Source organism: Hemiscyllium ocellatum, chromosome 12 (genome assembly GCF_020745735.1).
Source record: "Hemiscyllium ocellatum isolate sHemOce1 chromosome 12, sHemOce1.pat.X.cur, whole genome shotgun sequence".
NCBI classification, from domain to species: Eukaryota; Metazoa; Chordata; class Chondrichthyes; order Orectolobiformes; family Hemiscylliidae; genus Hemiscyllium; species Hemiscyllium ocellatum.
Window position 1 is genome coordinate 18,491,668 of NC_083412.1, and position 24,808 is coordinate 18,516,475.

The 24,808-nt window shown below is 45.1% G+C and overlaps 1 protein-coding gene across 1 annotated transcript; it reads left to right on the forward strand.

The window, feature by feature from the left end:
* The first annotated feature begins 1,446 nt into the window (after positions 1 to 1,446).
* lacc1 (laccase (multicopper oxidoreductase) domain containing 1) lies at positions 1,447 to 17,172 on the forward strand. Its single transcript, XM_060832908.1, has 7 exons — positions 1,447 to 1,653; positions 5,934 to 6,553; positions 9,222 to 9,400; positions 12,863 to 13,028; positions 14,186 to 14,411; positions 15,735 to 15,927; positions 16,997 to 17,172. Exons 2-6 carry the CDS (start codon positions 5,998 to 6,000, stop codon positions 15,907 to 15,909), a joined length of 1,302 nt encoding a protein of 433 aa, XP_060688891.1. The 5' UTR covers positions 1,447 to 1,653; positions 5,934 to 5,997; the 3' UTR covers positions 15,910 to 15,927; positions 16,997 to 17,172.
* Positions 17,173 to 24,808: the final 7,636 nt, after the last annotated feature.

Genomic DNA, 24,808 nt, shown 5'->3' on the forward strand with positions numbered 1-24,808 from the left:
CTTTCTCCTGTCCTTATTACAAGTTCTAACAAGCTTTGACACTGTAACTTGTCTTGAGTGCATTTACCTGAGTAAATGAGTGAAGTTTGCTGCTGGACTCTTGTGGATCGCACACTTTGGAAGTTAAAGTGAGAAAGTGAGGACTGCAGATGCTGGAGGTCAGTCAACAATGTGGAGCTGGCAAACTACAGCAGGTCAGGTAGCATTTGAGGAGCAGGAAAACCAACGCTTCAAGCATAAGTTTTTCATCAGGAATGAGGCTTGTGGGCTGGCGGGGCTGAGAGATAAATGGGTGGGGTTGAGCAGGAAGGTGTTGGAAATGCAATAGGTAGATGAACGTGGGGGAGAAGGTGATTAGTCAGAGAGGAGGGTGGAGCAGATAGATGGGAAAGGTGATGGACAGGTCATGAGGACGGTACCGAGTTGTTGGCTTGGGACTGGGATAATGTGGGGGTAGGGGAAATGAGGAAACTGTTGAAATCCAGATTGATCCCATGTGGGTCCAAGGCAGAAGATGAGGCATTCTTCCTCCAGGCGTTGGGTGGTAAGGGTTTGCCGATGGAGGAAGCCCAGGGCCTGCATGTCCATAACAGAGTGGGAGGGGAGTTGAAATGTTCAACCACAGAACAGTAGGGTTGGTTCATGCAGGTGTCCCAGAGATATTCTCTGAAATGATCCGCAAGTAGGCGTCATTGTCTCCCCAGTGTAGAGGAGACCACATCGAGTGCGATGGATACAGCAGATGACTTTAGTTGAGGTACTGGCAAATTTCTGTTGGATGTGGAAGGTTCCTTTAGGGCCTTGGACGCAGTTGAGGGGAGTGGTGTGGGTGCAGGTTTTGCACTTCCTGTGGTGTCCGAGAAAGGTGCTGGTGCTGGGAGGTTTCCCATCTATCTGCTCCATCCTCCTTTCCGACCTAGCACCTTCTCCCTCACCTTCATCTTGCACTCTCAGCTACTCCCCCCCTCCCCAATCCAACACCCCTCCCATTTGTCTGTTACCCCAAAGGCCCACAAGCCTCATTCCTGATGAACAGCTTATGGTCGGAGCTTCTCTCCTGCCCCTCGGATGCTGCCTGACCTGCTGTGCTTTTTCCAGTACCACACTTCCGAGGTTAAAACCCTTGCCTATCCAGGGTCTTGACCAACATTTCATAAACATCAGATTGCTTCCAACATTTGAGGTTTTCACGTCAGCTCCATCGGTTTCTGCCACATTAGTGGGATCAGCCTTTTTTTAACTTCCACATAACATGTTAAATTAGCATGGAGCTCTGTAATAACCGCAGCAACATTAGTCAGGCAGACTCTTCAAGCGGATATGACTCACCTGTCTGTCACAAACCAGCAGGTTAAATTATTGGAGAACTCTACTGCCAATCATCGAGAGGATTTTCTTTTCTCTTTTTCTGTGGTTTCGAAGTTTTTACCCACTTCAGCAAGTTGATGAATTGCAAGTAGCATTTCACGACAGCCACACTGAGTGGTGACTCGTCTGTTTACACACTTAAGGCTGGACAGGACAGCAACACTAACATTTTTCAGGCTGCACAGGACAGCAACACTAACATTTTTCAGTGTTGGCGTTTTGAAGTCTGAGCTTTGCAGATGTGGTGAGCAGTGCAAGGAAGCCTGAACGGACTGGAAAGCGTTTGTAAGTGAAAATACAGCAGAATATAATCATTTCTTTCAGTTTCTCTTCAGCTTGCTTAAATGCGTCGATCACTGCTTACGAAATGTTAGACTGAGACTGTAACTTTACGTCTGAGAATATATTCCGTTAGTTTTTTTGTTAAAGGAGCAAATCTTCGTCTCTCTGAAGTGGAGTTTTACTCTTGGTATGCATTTATTCCTCTTTAAACAAAATCCTTTCGCTTTCGATATTTTTGCACCCCCTCACCCCCACACACACACACACCATAGAAACCAATTCAACCAGGACTGTATCCCAGTCTCTGGTGTATCACCAACCACTCTGCCATGCTGCAGGGCAGAAAATCGAATATGATCTTGGTCCAACTGGGGCATGTTACACTGACGCAGAGTAGAGAGTGGAATTCCCCAGGATACTTGCATAAAGTTGCAAGATGTAAAGAATGTGACCGCATGCAATCTGTGTGACAAGTAGGGTAACGAGGTTATAGGAGGATATGCAAATGGAATTCAATCCAGATAAATGTAAAGTGATGCACTTGGGCAGGACAAACGCATGATGAATGGTAGGACCCTGGGAGGCACAGGGATCTTGGTGTGCATGCCCACCAGTCCCTTAAGGTAGTGGGATGGGTGGATAAAACGATTTGATTTGATTAATTACTGTCACGTGTACTGAGATACATTGAAAAGTATTGTTTTGCGTGTTGAGCAGATGAATCATAACTTACAGAAGTACATGAGGATAATAGGACAGAATGCAGAATATAGTGTTACAGCTACAGAGAAAGATCAACTCTGATATGCGAGAGGTCCATACATAAGGCTGCTAAAAGTAGGGAAAAAGCTGTTCTTCAATCTGTTGGTACATGTGTATCTTCTGCCTAATAGAAGAGTGTGGGAGAGAGTATAACCAGGATGGGGGGGGGGGGGGTCTTAATTATTTTGACTGCTTTCCCGAGGCAGCGGGAATTGTAGACGGAGTCACTGGAAGGAAGGCTGTTTTTTGTGATGGACTGGGCTGAAGTGGTGAGGAAGGCAAATAGGATTATTGATTAGCTGAGGCATAGGGTTTAACAGCAGGGAGGTTTACGTTGGAACAGTATAACACCGATTTAAGCCACAGCTAGAGTATTGTGTGCAGTTCTGGAATCCCCACATTATTGGAGAGGTGTGATAGCACTGGAGAGGGTGCAAAGGAGATTTACCAGGGCTGGAGAGTTTAGGTTATAAAGAGAGGTTGGACTGACTGGGGTTGTTTTCCTCAGAGCAGAGGGGATTGAGAGGGGACATGGTTGAGATTGTATAAAAATATGAGGGCCATAGATAGGGTAGACAGGAAGAAACTTTTCCCCTTGTTGGAGGGATCAATGACATAGCAGGACATGGATTTAAGGTAAGGGGAAGGAGGTTTAGAGGAGATATGAGGCAAACTGTTTTCACCCAGAGGGTGTTGGGAATTTGGAACAGACTGCCTGTAAGAGTGGGAGAGGCAGAACCCCTAATAACATTAATGACATTAGATGTACACTTGTGATGCCAAGGCAATGGGTCATTTACTGGGAAATGGAATTAGAATCATTAAGTGCTTTATTTTGACCAATGCAGACTCAATGGGTAGGAGACCATTTTTCTGAGCTGTAGACCTTTACAACTTGTAAGTAGTGCAAACTATTAATATTGAGACGTATTGAATTTATGAGGGTATAACAATTAATTTTTTGTGAGAGAGAGTGTTGATTGGTTCACAAGTCCATCTGATGGATTGAGGTGTTGCCATGGTGAATGCACCAGGGTCATTGTTCCCTGCGCTTTTGTTTAATTCACAAAAACAAAATGCCCTGGAGATGTTTCATTTGCCTAAAAAAGACATATCCCTGTCTGTGAAGGTATGGAGCTTCCAGCAAGTAAATGTGAGCTTATGATTTGGAGGTGCCAGTGTTGGCCAGGGGTATACAAAGTTAAAAATCAAACAACATCAGGTTATAGTCCAACAGGTTTATTTGGAAGCACTACCATTCATCATGCGTTTGTCCTGCCCAAGTGCATCGCTTTACATTTATCTGGATTGAATTCCATTTGCATATCCTCCTATAATTTAGTTACCTTACTTGTCACACAGATTGCATGCGGTCACATTCTTTACATCTTGCAACTTTATGCATGTATCCTGGGGATTTCCACTCTTTACTCTGCATCAGTATAACTGCTCCTTCATCAGGTGGTTGTGGAGTATAAGATTGAAAGACATGAACTTAGAGCAAAAGTTTACAGTGTGATGTAACTGAAATTATATTGAAAAAGATGTGGATTGTTTGTTAAGTCTCTCATCTTTTAGAACGATGATGTTGGTTTCAGTTCTTTCATATGTAAATCTCAAAAGTCTTTTAGAAGTCACTTGAGAATGTAAACTTTAACAATTGGTGTCATGTCGGCCCAGATAATGCATTGGAGGTGTGAGCTGCCCTGTGTGAGACTGTCTGTGTCACAATTGTCAGACTGATTCTAATCTAAAACAAGGATTTACAGATTCCTACATGGATTCATGCAGTTTTTGAGTGTGTGTGTTTGTGTGTGTCTGTCTGTGTGTGTACAGGGGAACCTTGATTATACAAATGAAATGGGTGGGCACTATTTCGTTCGGATAATCAATTATTCGGTTAATCGATTAAATGCCTATCCTTTGGGCCTCGAAGTTTTTAAAGTCTGCTCCCCATTCAGGAGACTGCAGCAGCACACAGCGTGCAAGCCCTGTCCCCAACACAGCCTCATGCCCCCGGCCCCCCACACTGCCCCTCCCGCCCCCAAACCCGTGCAACAACACTCCTGCACCCCACACTCCCCACCCTGCCCCCCAACCCCAGGCAACACTGCCCCCAGGCCCCAACACTGCCCCCAACCACCCTCCAACCCCATGCGACAGTGCCCCCGCCACCAACCCCGCCTCCAACCCCGTGCAACCCCTCCCCCAACCGCATGCAAAACCCCCCAACCCTATCCAACATCGCCCCCCAACCCCGTGCATCCCCACCCCCAACTCTGTGCAACCAACCCCCCGCCCACAACCCCATCCAACACCACCCCCCCCCCCAAACCCCATTGAACACCGCCCCCTGCCCACCACCCCACACCACCCCCCCCACCTCCTCTGGGGCAACCAGACTGTACACCAACAAGACTGCTGCTGCTGCCGCCTTTGTGGGGTAAGTCTCCAAATAGCGCACACACACGTGCAACTTTTTACTGCATCTTTTTGACAGGTTCCACCTTTGCCCTGTACGGGACAATGTTGGGGAGATTATCTGAGGAAGGTGGGGTTTAGGGTACACCCCTGTGTAGAAAGTGTGGGGAAACAGAGAGGGCGGGAGGTCAGTCATTTGGAGAGGGTGCCTGTATAATCACTGTCAACAAAAGACGCGATGACTGTTGGAAACACGTCTTTGATGTAATGTTTCTGCCGGGACCTGGTGATCTTTGGATAATCCGACTTTCGGATAATTGGTATTCAGATAATCGAGGTTCCTCTGTATATAGTGCAGTGGGGTCACCTATAGTGTGACATGAACCCAAGGTCCTGGTTGAGGCCATTCCCATGAATGCCGAACTTGGCTATCAGCCTCTGCTTGGCCACTTTCGGTGTTGCCTGTCCCGAAGTCTACCTTGGAGATGGTCACCCGAAAATCTGAGATCAAAAGTCCTGGACTGCTGAAGTGTTCTCCAACTGGGAGGGAACACTCCTGTCTGTTAATTGTTCTCCAGTATCTATTCATCCGTTCCCGTAGCATCTGCTTGGTCTTGCCAATGTACCATGCCTTGCGGCAGCACTCCCAAATCTAATGCTTCCAAATAAACCTGTTGGACTATAACTTGGTGTTGTGTGATTTTTAACTGTGTGAGCCAGACCCATAAACTTACATTGGTAATTCTTAGCACAATTAGAATAGATCAGGAAGTGTTGCCTTTAGTGTTCACCATTCTGAACCGTGCATGATTTGCAAATTGAAACGCAGCCAATTAGTTTTTAAACCTATGGGTTCTGAACAAATCAGTCGAAGATGAAATATCATTCAGATTGAAGGATAATATTACATTTGAGAATGTACTAAAATTAACCTTGCAACCTGAAGGGAGTTTAACACCATTCTATAGAGGCAGAGGATATTATAAATTAAAATGATTTACAACATTGCTGAAACATTTATGGCAGTATTTTGGAATTTTTTGTTTTGAATTAGCACTCTGTGTTGTAATTTAAAATCCATTTCTCTCCTCCCCATTCAGGTTGACTCTCAGTCGTGGAAGTTACAAGCTTAAAAAGAAGTGATTCACGAGTAGTTGGGTTAGAATGGTCGAAGTGGTTCTGATTGACTTTTCTGATATTCACTATGATTACATCCAGAAGTGGCTGTGCAGTGCAGTGGATGTAATGAGCATGTGCAGTCTGACTGAGTCTCCAAATGTGTTCATGATGTCCAGCCAGGGCAACACAGACATTGCGAACAACGACCTCCAGACATATTTGCTTCAATTATCAGAGCAGGTTGAAATGCCAAAAGGCAACCTTGAGGTGTTAGTCCAGGCCAGTTTTGCTGCTACATTGTACACGATCAAACAGAAGATAGACAAACAGAACCTGAGCAACATTCAGGTGATCGTGTCCATAGGGAGGAAAGCCACACTCGAGCTCTATGTACAACAACTATTTACAGCAATTTATGAATTCACATTTGAGACCCTTGTCATTGGGAATGAAGGAGAAATAAAGCCACAGTCGCCAGGAAAAGAATGTGTCCTCCTGAGCCAACAAAGAGATGACATTTGGAACGACATCTGGATGTTCTTGGCGCAACTCAAAGGGGTTATGGGGGAGATTGTCATTCTCAAATCTCTGCTGATCCCAGGTAAATGTTTGTAAATATATTAATACTGAATATAAGAAGGTCAGTCAGCCATTTTCGGACATCACCACCAATATGTTGTAGTAACCGTGTTAGATTGTCACACAGAATCATATATAATCCCTACAGTGTGGAAAGAGGCCATTCAGTCCATCAGATTTACACTGACCCTCTGAAGAACATCCCACTGAGACCCAGCCCCCCGTTACCCTATCCCTGTAACCCTGCATTTCCCATGGCTAACCTATCTAGCCTGCACATCCCTGGACACGATAGGGCAATTAAGCATGGCCAATCCACCTAACCTGCACTTCTTTTGCTTGGAGCTGGAGAAAGTGGTTTCATTAATGTCACTGCAGTTCCTTTAGCAATATTGGTTACAAGTACTGGATTGGAAGAGACAGAGACCAAAAGATCTGCAGGTGCTAGAAATCAGAAACACAAACCAAAATGGCTGGAAAATTTCAGCAGGTCTGGCAGCATCTGGAGAGAGATCAGGGTTACCATTTCAGGCCCAGTGACTGTTCTTCAGATCTGTGGAAAGAAAGGAAGTGACGGCTTTGGAGAGGGTGCAGAAGAAGTTTACCATAATTTTGCTTGGATTAGAGTGATAAGGAGAGGTTGGACAAACTTTGCTTGTTTTTGCTAAAGCGTCGGAGGCTGAGGGGCAACCTGGTAGGGGTATATAAGATTACGGGAGGCATGGATAGGGTGCATACTTAAAGTCTTTTTCCTAGGATGAAAATGTCAACTACTGTGGGGACAGAGGTTTAAGATGAGGGGGGAAAAATGTAAAGGAGGTGTGCAAGGGTGTTTTTTTTCACACAGACAGTAGTAGCTGCTGGGAATGCAGTACTAGGAAGGTGGTAGAAGCAGATGCTATAACAATGCTAATGAGGCATTTAAACAGACACAAGAAAACGGAAATAAAATAGAGGAATATGGACCATATGCGGGCAGAAGGCATTAGTTTAGAATGGCATCATGGTCAGCACAGACCTGGTAAGCCAAAAGGGCTGTTCCTGTCCTGTACTATTCTATGTTCTGAGTTCCCCAAATATCTAGCTCCTCTCCATGTGGTAAGTGACAGGGTTTTAACAAAATGCAATGGGGCTGCTACAACAATGCAGTGAGGCTACTGTATCACTTTGCATAAGCCGCATTTGAGTTTGGAATAGGCAAGGGGCCTGAGGTTGTGTAGGAGGGAGTCCACCCCATTGAGCACTTCAAATAGGTCATAAGACTTAGCTGCCAGTGTCCTTGCTGAATCCCACCACCCTCAGTTTTATCTGCTGTTGGAGTTGTGGTTGGATCAGATGCTGGGAGTTGTAGGAGTAGGCTCCAAGGTTTTCTGACACTGTACCCAAGGCAAATTTGGAAAAGAGAGATATCCTGTGTCCACAGAGAAGAAGGAGCCCGCCTGGATTCAAGGTCAAAAGCGGCTTAGTCCTGACAGGAATAGTGGGACAATAGGAACTGGATCTCACAGGAGTGAACAAAGTAAATGAATATGTCACTCAAAAGGTCACCAGTTCCAACACCGACCTTCCACATTGCTGGAATCACCCATTCCCCCCACTACCCATCAACAATTCCCAGCACACAGGCCTCCTACTAGTTATCCCTGTGTTATACCCTGTCCTCACACATGGGGAACTGCTGCAAGCCTCACACCAACACTTCTTGTGGCTGCAAGCACCGATAGCTATTCAACCACGGCAGCCACATCAGCACAGCACTCTCTCACAGCTACCCCTCCCTTGCAGGGCATGTCTGTCTGGGCAAGACCATAAGACATAGGTGAAAATGTGTTGCTGGAAAAGCGCAGCAGGTCAGGCAGCATCCAAAGAGCAGGAAAATCAATGTTTCGGGCATAAGCCCTGAAGAAGGGCTCATGCCCAAAACGTCGAATCTCCTGTTCCTTGGATGCTGCCTGACCTGCTGCGCTTTTCCAGCAACACATTTTCAGCTCTGATCTCCAGCATCTGCAGTCCTCACTTTCTCCTCATAAGACATAGGAGCAGAATTAGGGCATTCGGCCCATTGAATCTGCTTCACCATTCAATTGTGGCTGACATGGCACAACATGGTGGGGCAGACAGTCACCCCTGGGTCCCCATGCCCCCAGAACACAACCCCCACCCTGCCAAACTGTTCACCCTGGGAGTACCCATTCCTGAGGTAGTGGTGAGGGGGGAGGGGCTGTGAAGGCAGCAACTATCTGAGATGAGAGTATGCTCAAACGTAAGTCTCCATCTCCCATCCCCCTCACCCCAATCTTTTTCTCCTGATTATAATGTCGAGATGGTTTAAGCAGAGATCTGCATTCCTGCTTCCTACACCACGACCTTTGACCCTTTCTCCTTTCAGACTGTCAAGAAGGACAGGCTGAGTAGGCATAAAAAGAAATGACAAGAACAACCCACCATTGATCTATCACATTCTCAGCCATCAGCTCAGATACAGACTCTGCATTCAATGGTGGCATTGAGGCAGAATGCACAAGTGTTTACATCATGGCCGCAATGGTCTCCATCTTGGACTGAGGGCAACAACTTTCGAAAGGCTGATGTCACACACAAGGCCCCATTCCTGCTATATCTTTGATTAAATGATGACTAAGTTCAGGTGTGAATTATCTGGTTTCTAAATCTCATTTAAAATTTGATAGATTTATTTCTTCATGGCTTCACGACCAGAACAGGTGGTATATCCTACCTACCAGGTCTGAGTTCCTTAAACCTCTTCAGTAGCCGGAAACGGAGAGACCCGAAAGCTGTGGTTACAGAGAATATCCGACGCTTGAGCATCAGTGCAGGATTTAACCCTCAAATCTTCTGCCTTGCAAAGGTAACACTTCTGCTTTCTGCATTAGAGTATTACTGTGGTTGCCAGTGAACAGTGTGTTCTGATATTTGAGGAAGAGGAGAAATGTTTTAATATGATGGCCCCCAATTTTGGCTTCATTGGGAGTGAATTTGTAGTGACTGAAGTGAGGTTGGCCAGGTGGACTTCATAGAACATGAGCTCCCTGATTGCGGCTGTTGACCTGTTCCAATCAGTGACCCTTGGCTGACAATATAAAAGGAGTGTCAAGGTTCTGTTCACTTTGAGAGCTGGCTCTGAGGAAGCCGGACCAGTGTATGTGCCACACCAAGGATAACTTGGTGACAGGATACAACCTCTGTGGAGTTATTTCAGCTTACCAACTCTGTCAGAATATACTTTCCCAACAATTCATCATCCTAGAGTTCCAGTTTAGACTGATTATCGAGAAACTCCTGGTAAACTTGGATATCGCATGTTTGAACGGAAAACGAGAATGATAAAATTGGAATGCGGCTAGACTGGGAGCTGAGGTGGCTCCGCAGTGGGTGAATGGGACTTGGGACGAGTTATAATTAAGAGAAGTAAAGATTTGGCAGAAGATAACTTTTAATGTGTTTGCTGTTACACACACCCTTGTAGTTCCAGAGTTTGGTGCTGCCTGTCAATATTCGCATCGTCATATATAGGGTAATACTTAATCCAGTGCTTTCAGACTTTATCCAATTCCAACCCCATTCTCGGAAATTGCCATGACCACCATGGAGAGAGCAGTGGGATTGGGGGAGGAGCTGGGAGGTAAAGGGAGCAGTAGGGTGGGGGAGACAAGTGTTTAACCTTCAAGGGTTTTTAAAATCCTCCCTTTTCCCACTGCCTTCATTGGCACAAGAATCAGGCCTCAAAGATGGGTCACTCAGATTGCATGCACCATTTTTGAAGGATTTAAGGGAACCATTAGTGTTTGTTCCCAAGACTCAGAAACCACAACCTCAGGATCCCGACTTCTCGTGCCCTGTGATGAAATGATGTATCTCAGGAAGGAGTTATCATTCAAACACTAGCATCATTTGCAGACACTGAAGTAGCATTGATAGTTGACAATGACCATACCACGGCGCAATGTCTCAGTGGTTAGTACTGCTGCCTCACAGCACCAAGGACCCAGGTTCGATTCCACCCTTGGACGACTGTCTGTGTGGAATTTGCACATTCTCTCCGTGTCTGCATGGGTTTGCTCTGGGTGCTCCAGTATCCTCCCACGGTCCAAAGATGTGCAGTTTAGGTGAATTTGCCATGCTAAATCACCCATAGTTTCAAGGATATGTAGGTTAAGTAGATTAGCCATGGAAAGTGTAGAGTTACAGGGATAAAGTAGGGGCTGGGTCCATGTGGGATGCTCTTCGGAGAGTCAGTAGGGACTCTATGGGCCTTTTGGCAGTGTAAGGATTCTAAATTCAGATTCTCCAGGAATCCATAATTCCTAAAACACATTGGAAGCTTTAATTTAAGAGCATCTAAATTCTGGCTCTCTTCAATTAGTGTGCAAAGACAACACTGAGGACAGATTAGTCCGAGGATCAAGCAAAATAAATCCTTGGGCTTCCTCATGCAATTCAGGCAGGCCATGGATGCCAATTAGGGGCTCCAATGTGTCTATCCAGATGGGACCCATCACCCTGAGTCAGGGCAGGAACAGGCAATGTGAGGGAGCTGCCTCCTCTTGCCAGTTGAACCCAGTGAAAACAAACGTCTTTCAGCTCTCTTCAGATCACTGCTTTTCAGCTCAGTGGAGGAGCAACCCTGAGGCTAACTAACACTTTCCCCCACCCCTGGAGCACAATGATTTACTGCTGGCACTGAGGGAGTGCCCTCCTTAAACTGCGGCTCCATCTCACCCGAAGGTATAGGACCGTCCATGAGGCTGTTTCAGACAAGTGGTCGGGCAGCTACCCCCAGTGTTCTGGCCACCTTTTATCCCTTAGTTAACAGCACGACAAAATGGTAAGCTGGTCCTTACCACATTGTTAGAGTTGGCTGTCTGCCAATCACCTTGTCTCTGACATTACATGCACTTCAAAATGTACCAGATTGACTGCCAGGTGATCAGAAGAGGCGCTACTTAAATGTACGCCTTTGCTCTGATTTCTGGAAGTTTCGGGTCCTTCTTTTTGAATGTTCTATTACAAGCACTGCCGGTTAGGCAGCTCCAAGGAGCTCTGAGATGTTCTGAGTGCAACCAGTCTGCTCAGACTAACCCAAGCTCATTCATCAATGTGGGGTGAAAGTGGAGCCTGAGCTCAGAATCAAGATTAGAGTGGTGCTGGAAAAGCACAGCAGGTCAGGCAGCATCCGAGGAGCAGGAAAATCAACATGGGTTCCTGATGATGAAAGGCTTTTGCCTGAACTGTCTATTTTCCTGCTCCTCGGATGCTGCCTGACCTGCTGTGCTTTTTCAGCACTACTCTAATCCTGACTCTAACCTCCCAGCATCTGCAGTACCCACTTTCGCCTGAGCTCAGAGCCTAAAGGAAAGAGCCCACCTTGTTAAGCAAATGTTTGAGTGCCAGTGCTGACCAAACAATGAACTAAATCCTCCCCTAGGCTGATCAAACAGCATTATGTCAAACCTAAACACCATTGAGAGGCAAGTAAACAATCTGTGCTGGTCCACCCGCATTGATGCCACAGTCAAAAAAGCACAACAATGTCTCTAATTCCTCAGGAGGCTAATAAATTCAGCATGTCCAAAAAGACTCTTATCAATTTTTATAGATGCACCAGAGAAAGCATTCTATCTGACTGCATCCCAGCTTGCTATGGTGACTGCTCTGCCCATAACCATGAGAAACTACCGAGAGTTGTGAACATAGCCCAGTCCATCACACAAGCCAACCTTCCATCCATTGATTCCATCTATACTTCTCACTGCCTCAGGAAGGCAGGCAACGTCATCAAAAAGCCCTCCCACCCTGGTTATTACCCCATCCAACCTCTCCCATTAGACAGAAGATACAGAAGCTTAAACACACTTACCACAGACTCGAGAACAGCTTCTTCCCCACTATTACTGGACTTCTGAATGGACCTCTCAAACTTTTGATTTAATGTTGATCTTGCACATTGTGGACCTTATCTGCAGCTATAACATTGTATTCCTCAGTCTATTCTATTAATCTAAGGCACTTTGTGTAGTATGATCTGCCTGTGCTGCACACAAAACAAAACTTTTCATTGTACTTAGGTATATGTGACAACAATAAATCAAATCAAACCCTTTCCCTCACAGGTGTGAGGGCAGAAAGTAATTTCTATCACTTTAAACTCACCTGTTTGTCCCATTTCTGTTGTACCTGCAGCATTGAACCTTGACCCTTGTCGATGACTTGTTCTGTGAATTAGCAGGCATTGTTTGCTGCCCCTAGGTGGTTGTAACTGCACTGTGAGCATTTGGTTGTGCTGTCCTGGTCACCTTTCACCTGGTTACAGGTAAGCCATGGGAATTGTGTCTGGAGCCTGGGGAAGCCAGAACCTGAAAACTATGATGCCATTGTGACCAATCAGAAAGGTGTCACTCTAGCAGCGCCGGGAGCAGACTGCATTCCACTGCTGTTTGCTGATCCTGTCCAACATGTTTGTGGGATGGCACATGCAGGTAGTGATACATTTTAAATTCTACATCCATCCCTTGATCTATGTCTTTGTTAATTCTGACCTCAGACATGGTCTCCATAGAGTACTATTCCCTGTGATGAGCTAGCAGCTTCCCTTCACACTATATCTAATGCCTATCCTGACATCTCTCAGAAAATATATTCCCACTGGGATGAAACCCACCTTCCATTCGTATTGAATTGTTACTTAATAATTTTCCTTGTTAATTATTTGCAGAATAGAATAGAATAGAAATTTATTGTCACGTGTATTTTCACATGAAAAATACAGTGGAAAGTTTTATAAGTCACCACACCACGGTGGATACATCAATGACAGAATTCATATACAATAATAATTTTTAAAGGGTGAATTTGAGACAGAGTTCATCACAGTTTAGTTAATGGCTCCCGGACTCGGGGAAAGCCGATTATGGAATGATGGAATACCTTGAAGATGCAGCCAGGATGAGACCCCCGTTGGGTCTCTGGAACACTGGGCCGGAATACTCCGCCAAGGAGCACCACCATGCCAGGCTGAGACCGTCACTCCTGGATGAGATTGCCAGCTAGGCCACTGGAATACCTGGCCATCAGAGATGAACGTGTCCTCCACAAGGGGACGAGCCCTCCACACCCGGACATCCCATGCCAAAACTGCCTTTCTCCTCCCTCAGGCACCCTGGCCTAGCTGTGGACCTGGAGTCTCGGCCTAATCCTGAGAGTCCGGGTCACTAGAGTCAGCCTGTTCCTAGCTCGCCAGGAGACCCCCTCCTGGCCAGGATGGAGCCATGTCCAGCTCATTCTGGCATTTCTGCTGCTAGAGGCCTCCTCATTTACGCACCCGTCCCCAGCCTTTAGAGCCAAGAAAAAAGGGAAAGTGCAATTGTAAAAAGAAGACAAAATCTATGGGAGCAGATGAAGGTCGCTGGATGAAGAGCTACTTTCACTGTATTTGTACCTTGTTCTTCACAGCTAGCAGCGCCAATTCTAATTATGGTTTCCAACAATAATCCATGTATAGGGAGCTTTCCAAAATAAATTTCTCCATGTGACAGTTCATTGATCTATCTCATTTATCTATCCCCCCATCCTCCCAGCAACAATGCAGTTTATTCGAATGAACTAGAATGGTCTTGTCTTGTCTTGCCCTTGTCAGGTTGGAAGGGAACGTTGGCAGGAGTCGCCATGGCAACAGTGACCGCAATGACAACTGAATTTGGATGCCAGGTGAAAGATATTCTCGTGGCGATGGGTCCTTGTGTGGGCCCTTGTTGCTTCACTCTCCACCAAGAGGCTGCCCAGGAGTTTATGAAGATTGAGCCCAGCTGTGTAAAAATGGCCGACTCTCTACGCCCTTCTGTAGATCTCCGACGAACAACCAGGTAAATGTGGAAACTGCAACTCACTTACCACCACAAATGAAAGTAGCAAAAACAGAGATTATTGCAAGTATTTTATTTTTATCCTTCATTGTTTAACATATCCAAAATCAGATACCAAAGAGAATTTTGACCAGTGTTCTGTGGACAGCTTGATTTTAATTTAATTTGTGCAATTTTTGAAATGGTGCACATAATGCAGTGAAGGTCTATTATAGCACCGTACAGTACACCGAAAATTCACTCATAGTGCAAGTGGTCGCATAGCTCCCCAAAAGAAAAGATAAATATTGATTGAAATCTTCATTTTCCTCATTGAGATGGGTCAGCGACAATGAAGGTTCACTTTTAGGACTCCAGCATTCAGATTTCCAGAATGATACTTGGAAAGGAAGGTACAGGTCTGACTGGAGTTCTGTTTTGAAGTATACAAGATGAGTTGAATCAGTGTGTGTCATTTGCAATGAAAACAGAAACTGCTGGAGATCACAGTGGGCCAGGCAGCATCCTTGGAGGGAAAGCAACCTAACATTTCGAGTCCAGATGACTTTTCATCAGAGCTGACACGACATGTGAAGTTGGATGGTGGGGGGGGGGGGGGGGGGGGGGGGGGGCGAACAGCATCTCTGAAATAGTTAGGAATGGAGTGCTGGGGGAGAAAAGCTGTTGATAGTTCAGATTAAGTGATCAGAATGTGAGAATGATAGAACAACAGGTGTGTCTAACTGCCAGATCAGAGAAATTCACACTGGAGTGGGGGGAGGGGAGAGAGGACATGGTGACAGCGAATGTAACAAGTAAAACTAAAAGAAGGGGAAGGAAGGGGAGTGGGTTCACAGCCTGAAGGTGTTGAATTCAATAGGTTGCAAGTGCCTGAAAATGAGATGTTGCTTCTTCAGTTTTCACTGGAGGGCTGCAGCATGCCTAGGACAGACACATGGGCATGTAAGCAGAATGCCGCGTTAAAATACCGGCTATGGGGAGATCAGGGTCACACTTGTGCATGAACCAAAGGTGTGCTGCAAAGCAGTCACCCAGTCTGCGATTGTTTTCTCCAGTGCAGAATAGGCTACATTGGATACAGCGAATGCAATACACAAGATTGGAGGAGCTATAGGTGAAATGCTGCTTCACCAGGAAAGACTGTTTGGGCCCTGAGATAGTGAGCAGAGAGGAGGTGATGGGGTAGTGTTCCACTTTCTGTGCTTACATGGGAAATTGCAAGTTCGAATTTTTTTCCCTTCACTGCATTTAATGAGGTGATGTTAATATGCTGGTTAAGGTAGGGATGCACTCTACAAAATGTTGAACTTTTCCATTCTTAAGGGTTTTACTAGAATGCGGAGGGATTCTCTCTGAAAACATCAGTGATGACTCCACAAGCAGTAGATATGGAGCAGTGAGTGTCTGCACGGCCTGTCACCCAGGTGCCTTTTTCTCCCATACTCGGGATGGGAGCAACTTTGGAACTCAAGTTGGATTCATCTCTGTCCAGGGCTAGCTGCCCCATCCCAAACAGGTAATTGGTCATAGAGTCATACAGCACAGAAGAGCCCCTTTGGCCCATCAAGTCTGCACTGTCTTATCTCCCATTAACTGGACTTTCCAGCACTCGGCCTTGGATGTTATAACACTCTGACTGCACATCCAAGTACCTTTTAAAGGTTGTGAAGTTTCCCACTTCAGTTCCCCTGCCAGGCAGTGTATTCCAGACCCCCATCACCCTCTGGGAGAAAAAGGCTTTTCCTCAAATTCCCATCCAAACCTCCTGCCTTTCACTTTAAAATTATGCTCCCTCGCTGTTGACTCTTGGAGGGAGAACAGCAGCTTTCAATTCACCCTGTTCATGCCCTTCATAATCTTATACACCTCTATCAGGTCCCCCTCAGCCTTCTCTGCTCTCAAGAAAACACCCAACCTTATTCAGTCTCTTTTCATATTTAAAATGCTCCATCACAGGCAATATCATGGTGAATCTCCTCAGACAATCCTTCCTACAGTGTGGTGACCAGAACTGCACGCAGTACTCCAGATGTGGCCCAATCAAAGCTTTGTACGGCTCTGACATAACCTCCCTACTCTTCTAATCCATGCCAAGACCGGTAAAGGCAATTGTCCCATTTGTCTTCTTAACTATCCTGTTAACCTGTCCTGCCACCTTCAGGGATCTGTGGATCAACCTCAAGTTCCCTCTGTTTCTCTGAGCTTCCTAGTGTCTTCCCGTTCATTGAGTACTTCCTTGTCTTGCTCCTTCTTCTGAAACGCGTCACCTCACATTTATCACGGTTAAATACCAGACGGCATCCTGCTGTGATCAAACCCATCTATCCAAAATGTATCATTTTTGATTGCTCATGCCTGCGTCCCAGGCTGAAGCTGGCGGTTTGTTTTCTAGAATCTTCCATGCCGCAGGGTCGTTGGATGTGCAGAAGAAGTGCCCTCCCCTGGTGATTGGCCTCCAGCTCAGTGCTGAACTCTGCACTGCATATTCTCACCACCCTTCAGGAAATGTTTGTCTGCGCAAAGATGCGACTATAGATTGACTTCTGAAAATCGTACTTAAGACAAATGCACATTTTCCTTTGCAGGAGTTGATTATATACAGAAGAAGAGGGAATGCCATCTATCCATGAAGTGTCCTTCAAGCCCTCAGGTCTTGATAGCAGACTAACTATTTTTGAAGTGTAAAGGTTATTGTAATGGACTCGTGTATATATATGCTCTAGCCAGTAAAAAAAACAAAAATAAAAGTCCTCACACCTGCCCTCTATGCCTGTTGTGATCAGATCCAAGACTTGCAACATAAAGAAGCCACTTCCTTACCTGGAGTATCCAACGTATTGGTTCTAAAGAACAGGTTTTTTATCAACTTTCCAGTTAGCATCAGCGTACAGCAGGAAGTCAGTAAGATCAGGGAGGACGTGTCCATTGAAACTTCTTGCCCTTCTTCGGGGTGGCACGGTGACTCAGTGGTTAGCACTGCTGCCTCACAGCACCAAGGACCCAGGTTTCATCCCAGCCTCGGGTGACTGTCTGTGTGGAGTTTGCACATTCTCCCCGTGACTGCGTGGGTTTCTTCTGGGTGCTCTGGTTTCCTCCCACAGTCCAAAGATGTGCAGGTTAGGGTGGATTGGCCAAGCTAAATTGCTCACAGTGTTTAGGGATGTGTAGGTTAGGTGCATTAGTCAGGGGTAAATGTGGAGTACTGGGGAACGGGTTTGAATGGGATACTCTGTGGAGGGTCAGTGTGGACTTGTTGGGCTGAAGGGCCTGTTTCCACACTGTACGGGTTCTTTGATTCTAAATATGTGGCTGATTTCTTAACACCCTGTGGTGATCAATAAATATAGCAGGGGAAGAAAACGGTCAGACAAGGTGTAAAACTGTTGTTTCGATTGAGCTACCGCAACACAGTAGGTTCGCTCAAAATTCCTTCAGCTTACAACGTCAGGTTTAAAGATAAATGTGAACCCAAAGGGAATTTGCTCCCTGAAGATGCACAGAATGCTAACTAAGACCGGACAATAGGAATGAGGAATGTGGCTCTTACACACTATACCTATCTGATGCCACATTCCAGAGAGGTTCAACCCTAGAATGATGAGTTTGTAATATTGCTTATCCTGAGCTGGTTGGGTATTGTGGCTGTCATGACCTCCTCACTCCATACCGAAGTGAGAGATGCTAGTTTGATCTTGTTAATTGTGAGGAGACTGTTCATTTTAATCATGTATTAAGGTAAATGAAGGCGGTCTCCAGGTACTTGCTCTAACTTTCATCTCAGCATCTAATCTACTGGAGCGTCTGGTAGCATAGGATGTTGCATTTCAGTGAGGTGAGATGTGCAGCTAATAAGGTTGTTAACCAGCAGTTATTGCCCTTTAGTAGACAATGCTGTCTAGTGAGAATCTTGATGCCTGGAATATCATTAAAGGATGTAGCAAGTGGTTGCTGACATTGAGATAGGCCTCACTAATTCTCGCACAACTCTGCCACATTTCTCACCATAACCCGTCTCTCATGCCCTTATAAATTCTGCTCTATAGAAAGCTTTCAACTTTTCTTTCAGGGAATGTGGACATTCCTGGCATTTAGTGTCCATCTCTGGTTGCCCCTGAAAAGATGATGGTAGGCTATGTTCTTGAACCGCTGCAGTCCCTGTGCTGTAGGTTGACCCACAATACTGTTAGGGAGGGAATTCCAGGCATTTGACTTCGCAATAGTGAAAGAACAGCAATATATTTCCAAATCCTAGGATGGTGAGTGGCTTGGAGGGGAACTTGGTGGTGTTCCCATGTATCTGTTGCTGTTCTCCTTCTAGGTGGAAGTGGTCCTGGGTTTGGAAGGTGCTGTCTATGGATCTTTGGTGAATTTCTGCAGTGCATCTTGTAGGTAGTACACACTGCTGCTACTGACCGTTGAGAGGGAATGGCTGTTTGTGGATGTGATGCCAATCAAGCGGCTGCTTTGTCCTGGATGGTGTCAGGCTTTTTGAGTGTTGTTGGAGCTGCACCCATCCAGGCAAGTGGGGAGTATTCCATCACACTCCTGACTTGTGCGTTGTGGTTCGTGGACAGGTTTTGGAGAGTCACCACACAGTTCCTAGCCTCTGACCTGTTCTTGTAGCCACTGTATTTATATGGCATGTCCTGTTCAGCTCCTGATCAATAGTAACCCCCAAGATGTTGATAATGGGAGGCTCAGTGATAGTAACACTGTTGAATGTCAAGGGGTGGTGGTTAGATTGTCTCTTATTGGCAATCGTCATTGCCTGCCAGTTGTGTGGTGCAAATGTTACTTGCTACTTGTCAGCGTAAGCCTGGATAATGTCCAGATCTTGTTGTATTTGAACATGGTCTGCTTCAGTATCTGAGGAGTCGCGAATGATACTGAACATTGTGCAATCATTGGTGAACATCCCCACTTCTGACCTTATGATGGAGGGAAGGTCTTTGAGGAAGTATCTGATGATGTTTGAACCTAGGACACTACCCTGAGGGACTCGTGCAGAGATGTCCTGGAGCTGAGATAACTGACCTTCAATATTGACAACCATCTTCCTGTGCTTCAGAAGTTCACAAGATGGTGATTCAGACCCATTGAAGGAGCTATGGACGAGGGTTAGGAGAATATGAGTGCTTCAAGAAATGCATTTGAAGAGATTTTTGAAAGTGAGGTGATGAGGGTTAGAGAGGGCATTCTAGAGAGCTGGCTGAACACCAGCCAAAGGGCAGAGAAAAGAAGAAAAGGAATATGTGTAGAAGGCCAATTTTTGGAGAGACTGGAAGTCACCGTCATGTCAGAGGCTGCTGTCTTATTTGAGAGTGAGATAAACAGCTTCTTGTAAGTGTAACTTCATGGTCACTGATGCCTCAGAGAGGGACAACATTGAGAAGACATGGCCTTCACAGAGAGCTCAGTGAGTGCCAGAATTGAATCCATGAGCATCACACTGCTTAGGCCTATAAGCCAACTGAGCGCTAGCTGTGTCTAGTGGATAGAAGAGTTTACAAGAGAGATTTATACCAGGATAAGGATTTTGAAATGGATGTTCCAGTGCATGAGGGGTTTGATGAGGTTAAGGATGATAGTTGCGTGTTACTTAGAACTGGATAGAAATGCACTGAGCCCAGAAATGAGTTGGAGTTGAGAATGGGAGGTAGAATTTGGGAGGTGCGAATGAGGAAGCATATCTGGATGTGACTGAGAAATGAGGACATCGTCAGTGTGGCTGATGAGGTGGGAATGCAGCTAAACAGGCGCAGTGATGAACTGGATCAGAACAGCAACGTACAGTACTGTCCTGGCCCACAGCCGTGGAAAGGGGCACAGAACGGAAGTCGAAATGTGAAGCAATTGACCAGAAATAGAAAGGAAGGTTTTGATTTTGCAGTACTGAGTTGGACGACATTCCAATTCATTGGACTCTTAATTTGTGCAGTGCCATACCGTTGACAGATTGGGCACCAACTGTATCTCCCATGTTGGTGTAAAAATGCATCTTTTATGATCATATTAGTGTTTGGTTTCGATGCAAGCAGTTTTTCACAACCACCCCCCACCCCACCTTCACCCCACCAGCTATCATGAATCAGACCGCAGCCAACCTTTCTCAGTTCCTCTCTCAAAGTGTTCCTGTTTCATTTTGTGTCATGCTTGTGGCTTTAATGTTAATTTCTTACTTCCCAAAGGTGAAGTTGTCGTTCCTATAGAAACGGCAGTTTATCAGGATGTTCTCTCCCACTGTCTCCTGCCCAAATTGACAGTCTCCTGCCTGACTGACTTCCTGAACACCACTGGCTACAATGACAGAGCTCATCTTCAGAAGCCCTCAGGGACAATTCTAGCCAGGCCCCAGTAACAGTGAAGGAACAGCAATATATTTCCAAGTCAGGATGGTGAATGGCTTGGAGGGGAACTTAGTGGTGTTCCTATGTATCCGCTGCTGTTCTCCGAGCTGGAAGTGGTCCAGGGATCTTTGGCAAATTTCTATTGTGCAACTTGTAGGGAGTACACACTGCTGCTACTGCGCATTGAGAGGGAATGGATGTTTGTGAATGTGATGCCAATCAAACGGATTGTTTTGTCCTGAATGGTGCCAAGCTTCTTGAGTGTTGTTGGAGTTGCACCCATCCAGGCAAGTGGGGAGTATTCCATCACACTCCTGACTTGTGCATTGTGGTTCGTGGACAGGTTTTGGAGGGTCACCACACAGTTCCTAGCCTCTGACCTGCTCTTGTAGCCACTGTATTTATATGGCGGGTCCAGTTCAGCTTCTGATCAATGGTAACCCCCAGGATGTTGATAATGAGGGACTCAGTGATAGTAACACAGTTGAATGTGAAGGGCCAGTGGTTAGGTGTAACAGCACAAAAGCTCTGCTCATCCTATTGAGGCTGTAGCAGAGCTTTGTCTAGCTGTTGTCTACCTGTGCAAATCTGTATAAATATGTTTCCCTGTGTCTACCTGTGTCTCCCTGCATCGAACTGTGTTAACCTGTTTAATTGAGTCTACTTCCATTTATCTGTGTTGACTTGCATCTGTGTTTACCTGCGTCTACCTGTTTCTACTGGTGACTACCTGCACCTGTACCTACCTGACTCTTCCTGTGGATACCTGTGTGGGCCTGCATCTACCTGTGGTTATCTGCCTCTACCTATGGTTACCTGTGTGTACTTGCCTCTACCTGTGTCTAGGAGATAATGAGGACTGTTGGAGAAGTCAGAGTTGATAAAGTGTGGCACTGGAAAAAATCACACAGCAGGTGAGGCAGCATCTGAGGAGCAAGAGAATCAAAGTTTCAGGCTTAACCCTTCATCAGGACAGCCTTTCTACTTCGCTGCATCATACCATAATGTGTTGGGTGAGCAACAATTTTAAAGTGTTGCTACATTGGACCACTGATGAATACATGCTGAAAATGTGTTGCTGGAAAAGCACAGTAGGTCAGGCAGCATCCAAGGAGCAGGAGAATCGACATTTAGGGCATGAGCCCTTCTTCAGGAATGCTGAATTCAGGAATTCTTCAGCATTCCTGAAGAAAGGCTCATGCCCGAAATGTCGATTCTCCTGCTCCTTGGATGCTGCCTGACCTGCGCTTTTCCAGCAACACATTTTCAGCTCTGATCTCCAGCATCTGCAGTCCTCACCTTCTCCCACTGATGAATACATCCCTTGTATAGCTCAAAGGTGCAGAGAGAAAGATTTGTGATCTTTAACAGGATTCAGGGATTCCTTTCCCACAGATACAGGGATTCTATAATACTATTAACATCACCCTGCATTCCTTTAGTGAAGTCTCTGGTTTAGTCATGACTTTGATGGAATGTGAAGGAGGGAGAGGTTAATACAATTTGATATCACCAAAGGTCCTATCCATTGGACAGACCAGTGACTGATGGTTTCTAATCTATTTCTCAAGACTGCCCCAGTTCTCTCTGTCTGTACCATCCCTATCCAGCAACATTTTGTACTATCTGTCGGCTGACCACACACCCCTTTTACACTCTCCAATGATAACAATTTGAACCCAGCCTTATCAAAAGTCAATAAGGGGTGTAGGAACTGCACAAAAGGTTGTGGGTTAAGCCCTGTGCTCAGACATCAACACATAATCTAGTGCTGGAGTGTGATATGAAGTGGAATGAATTGTTGGAAAGGCCAGTTTGAGGTCTCATCTTCCTACTCAGATAAGTATAAAATATCCCCTTATTCCAAATAGAAGAGAGATCTGTTTTGACCAATATTCATCCTTCAATTGAAACTGTTTAGCCATGCATCTTCTACAAAATGCTGCAGATGTTAGAAATAGGATCTGAAATAGGAACAGAAAGTAATGGAGACACTCAGTGTGTCAGACGGTATCTGTGAAGAGAGAAACAGAGATAGCGGTATATGTCCTTGTGACTCTGCAGTTCTGAGGACGTTTATTGGAATTGCAACATTAATATTGTTTCTCTGCACAGACGCCACCAGATTGGCTCAGTATTTCCAACAAATTTTCTGTCTTTTCATTTTGTGTTCATGCATTTTGATTTTCAGACTCTTACAATTTCTAGATTGACTACTCCGCAAACATGCAAGTGGCTTCACTTCCAAAGTAAATTGCACGCAGCACTTTGCTAAGTTTTCCTGACACGATGAGGTATCCTAGAAACACATTACTTCCGCTACTTACCATGTCTGAACAAGTTAATTAAAGATACCTCAACCTTCAAAAAGTATAATTTACTTCAATGTCAGGCTTCAGATGCTAAATACTTTAGCTGGAAAAATAATTTTGAACTGGTTTTTTTTGTGAGAGAGCACCGGGGCATGCAATTAAAGAAGCATCAACAAATGAAGCAGCCTCAACTCTTCGCACTTTATCTAAATGAAGGTGTCAAAGCTGTGGAGCTAGATTTGATGAGGACACACAAATAGGTAGGAAAGTGAGTTGTGAAGAGGACATAAGGAACCTACAAAGGGACATGGGTAGATTAAGTGAATGGTCAAAGATCTGGCAAATGGAGTACAATGTGCAAAAGAGTGGAATTGTCCATTTTGGCAGAGAGAACAAAAAGGAAACAAATTATCTCCATAGGGGATCATTACAAAACTCTGAGATGCAAAGAGATGTGGGTATTCTAGTGCATGAATTACCAAAGGTAAATATGTAGGAAGCCTTGACGTGGAGGTGCTGGTGTTGGACTGCGGTGGACAAAGTTAAAAATCACACAACACCAGGTTATAGTTACCTGATGAAGAAGCAGCACTCTGAAAGCTAGTACTGTTGGATGATAACCTGGTGTGTGATTTTTAAATAGGTACCAGATTCAGGAAACCAAGAGTGTTTACAATGACCATGGATGGCACACCTCAAATAAGCCAGCAAGCGGGAAAGTTAATAGAATGTTGTGTTTTATTGTGAAGGGAATTGAATGCAAAAGTAGGGTAAGTTATGTTTCAGTTATACAGGGCATTGATGAGATTCGTCTGGAGTACTATGTACAATACTGGCTACTGTACTTACAGAGGATGTTAATGTGCTGGAAGCAGTTCAGGTTTACTAGACTAATACCTGTAATGGGAAAATAGCCTTATGAGGAAAGGTTAGACAGGCTAGGTCAGTATTCTGTGGAGTTTAGAAGAGTCAGAGGTGATTTAAGTGAAACATATAAGATCCTGAGGGGATTTGACCAGGTTGATGTGGAAAGGATGCTTTCTCTTATGGGAGAATCTAGAATTAGGGGTCATAGTTCAAAAATAAGGAAGTGCCCATTTAAGATAGACCTGAGAAGAAAAATAGTCTCTCAGAGAGTTGTGAGGTTTTGGAATTCCCTTCCTGAAATGGGAGTGGATGCAGAATCTTTAAATATTTGTAAGGTAGAGGTAGATAGATTTGTGATTACCAAGCAGATGACAGATTATTGGCAATGTTGAGGAATGTAGAGTTGGAGTTAAAATCAGATCAGATATTGAATGGGGGAGCAGGCTCAACAGGCTAAGAGGCCAACTCTTGTTCCTTGTTTGTATGTTTGTGACTTAGTAAAGCATGATCCATGAAGAGAGTATCAATCTCTGAACAACACTATTCATCTTATTGGAGGTGTGCTACCCATGGTCACTGTAAACACTCTGGATTTCCTGAGTCTGGTCCCTATCCATTCAGTGAAATCTGCTTCAATGGCTCCTAATAGAATTTATAAACCCCACGTGAAGTGGCAGTTTGATTATTGACTTTGCTTAATAGCTTTCTAATTATAACATCTTTTAAGCCGCAGGATGGGCATAATATCAGTAACTTACTAACTCCACAGTTCGTTGTGAAATTAGACTTGTGACTTGTCCAATAATGCAGAGCAGCCCAAGAAAACAACAACTTTTATTCAAGTAGCGGCTGCAGTAAACATGGGAAAATA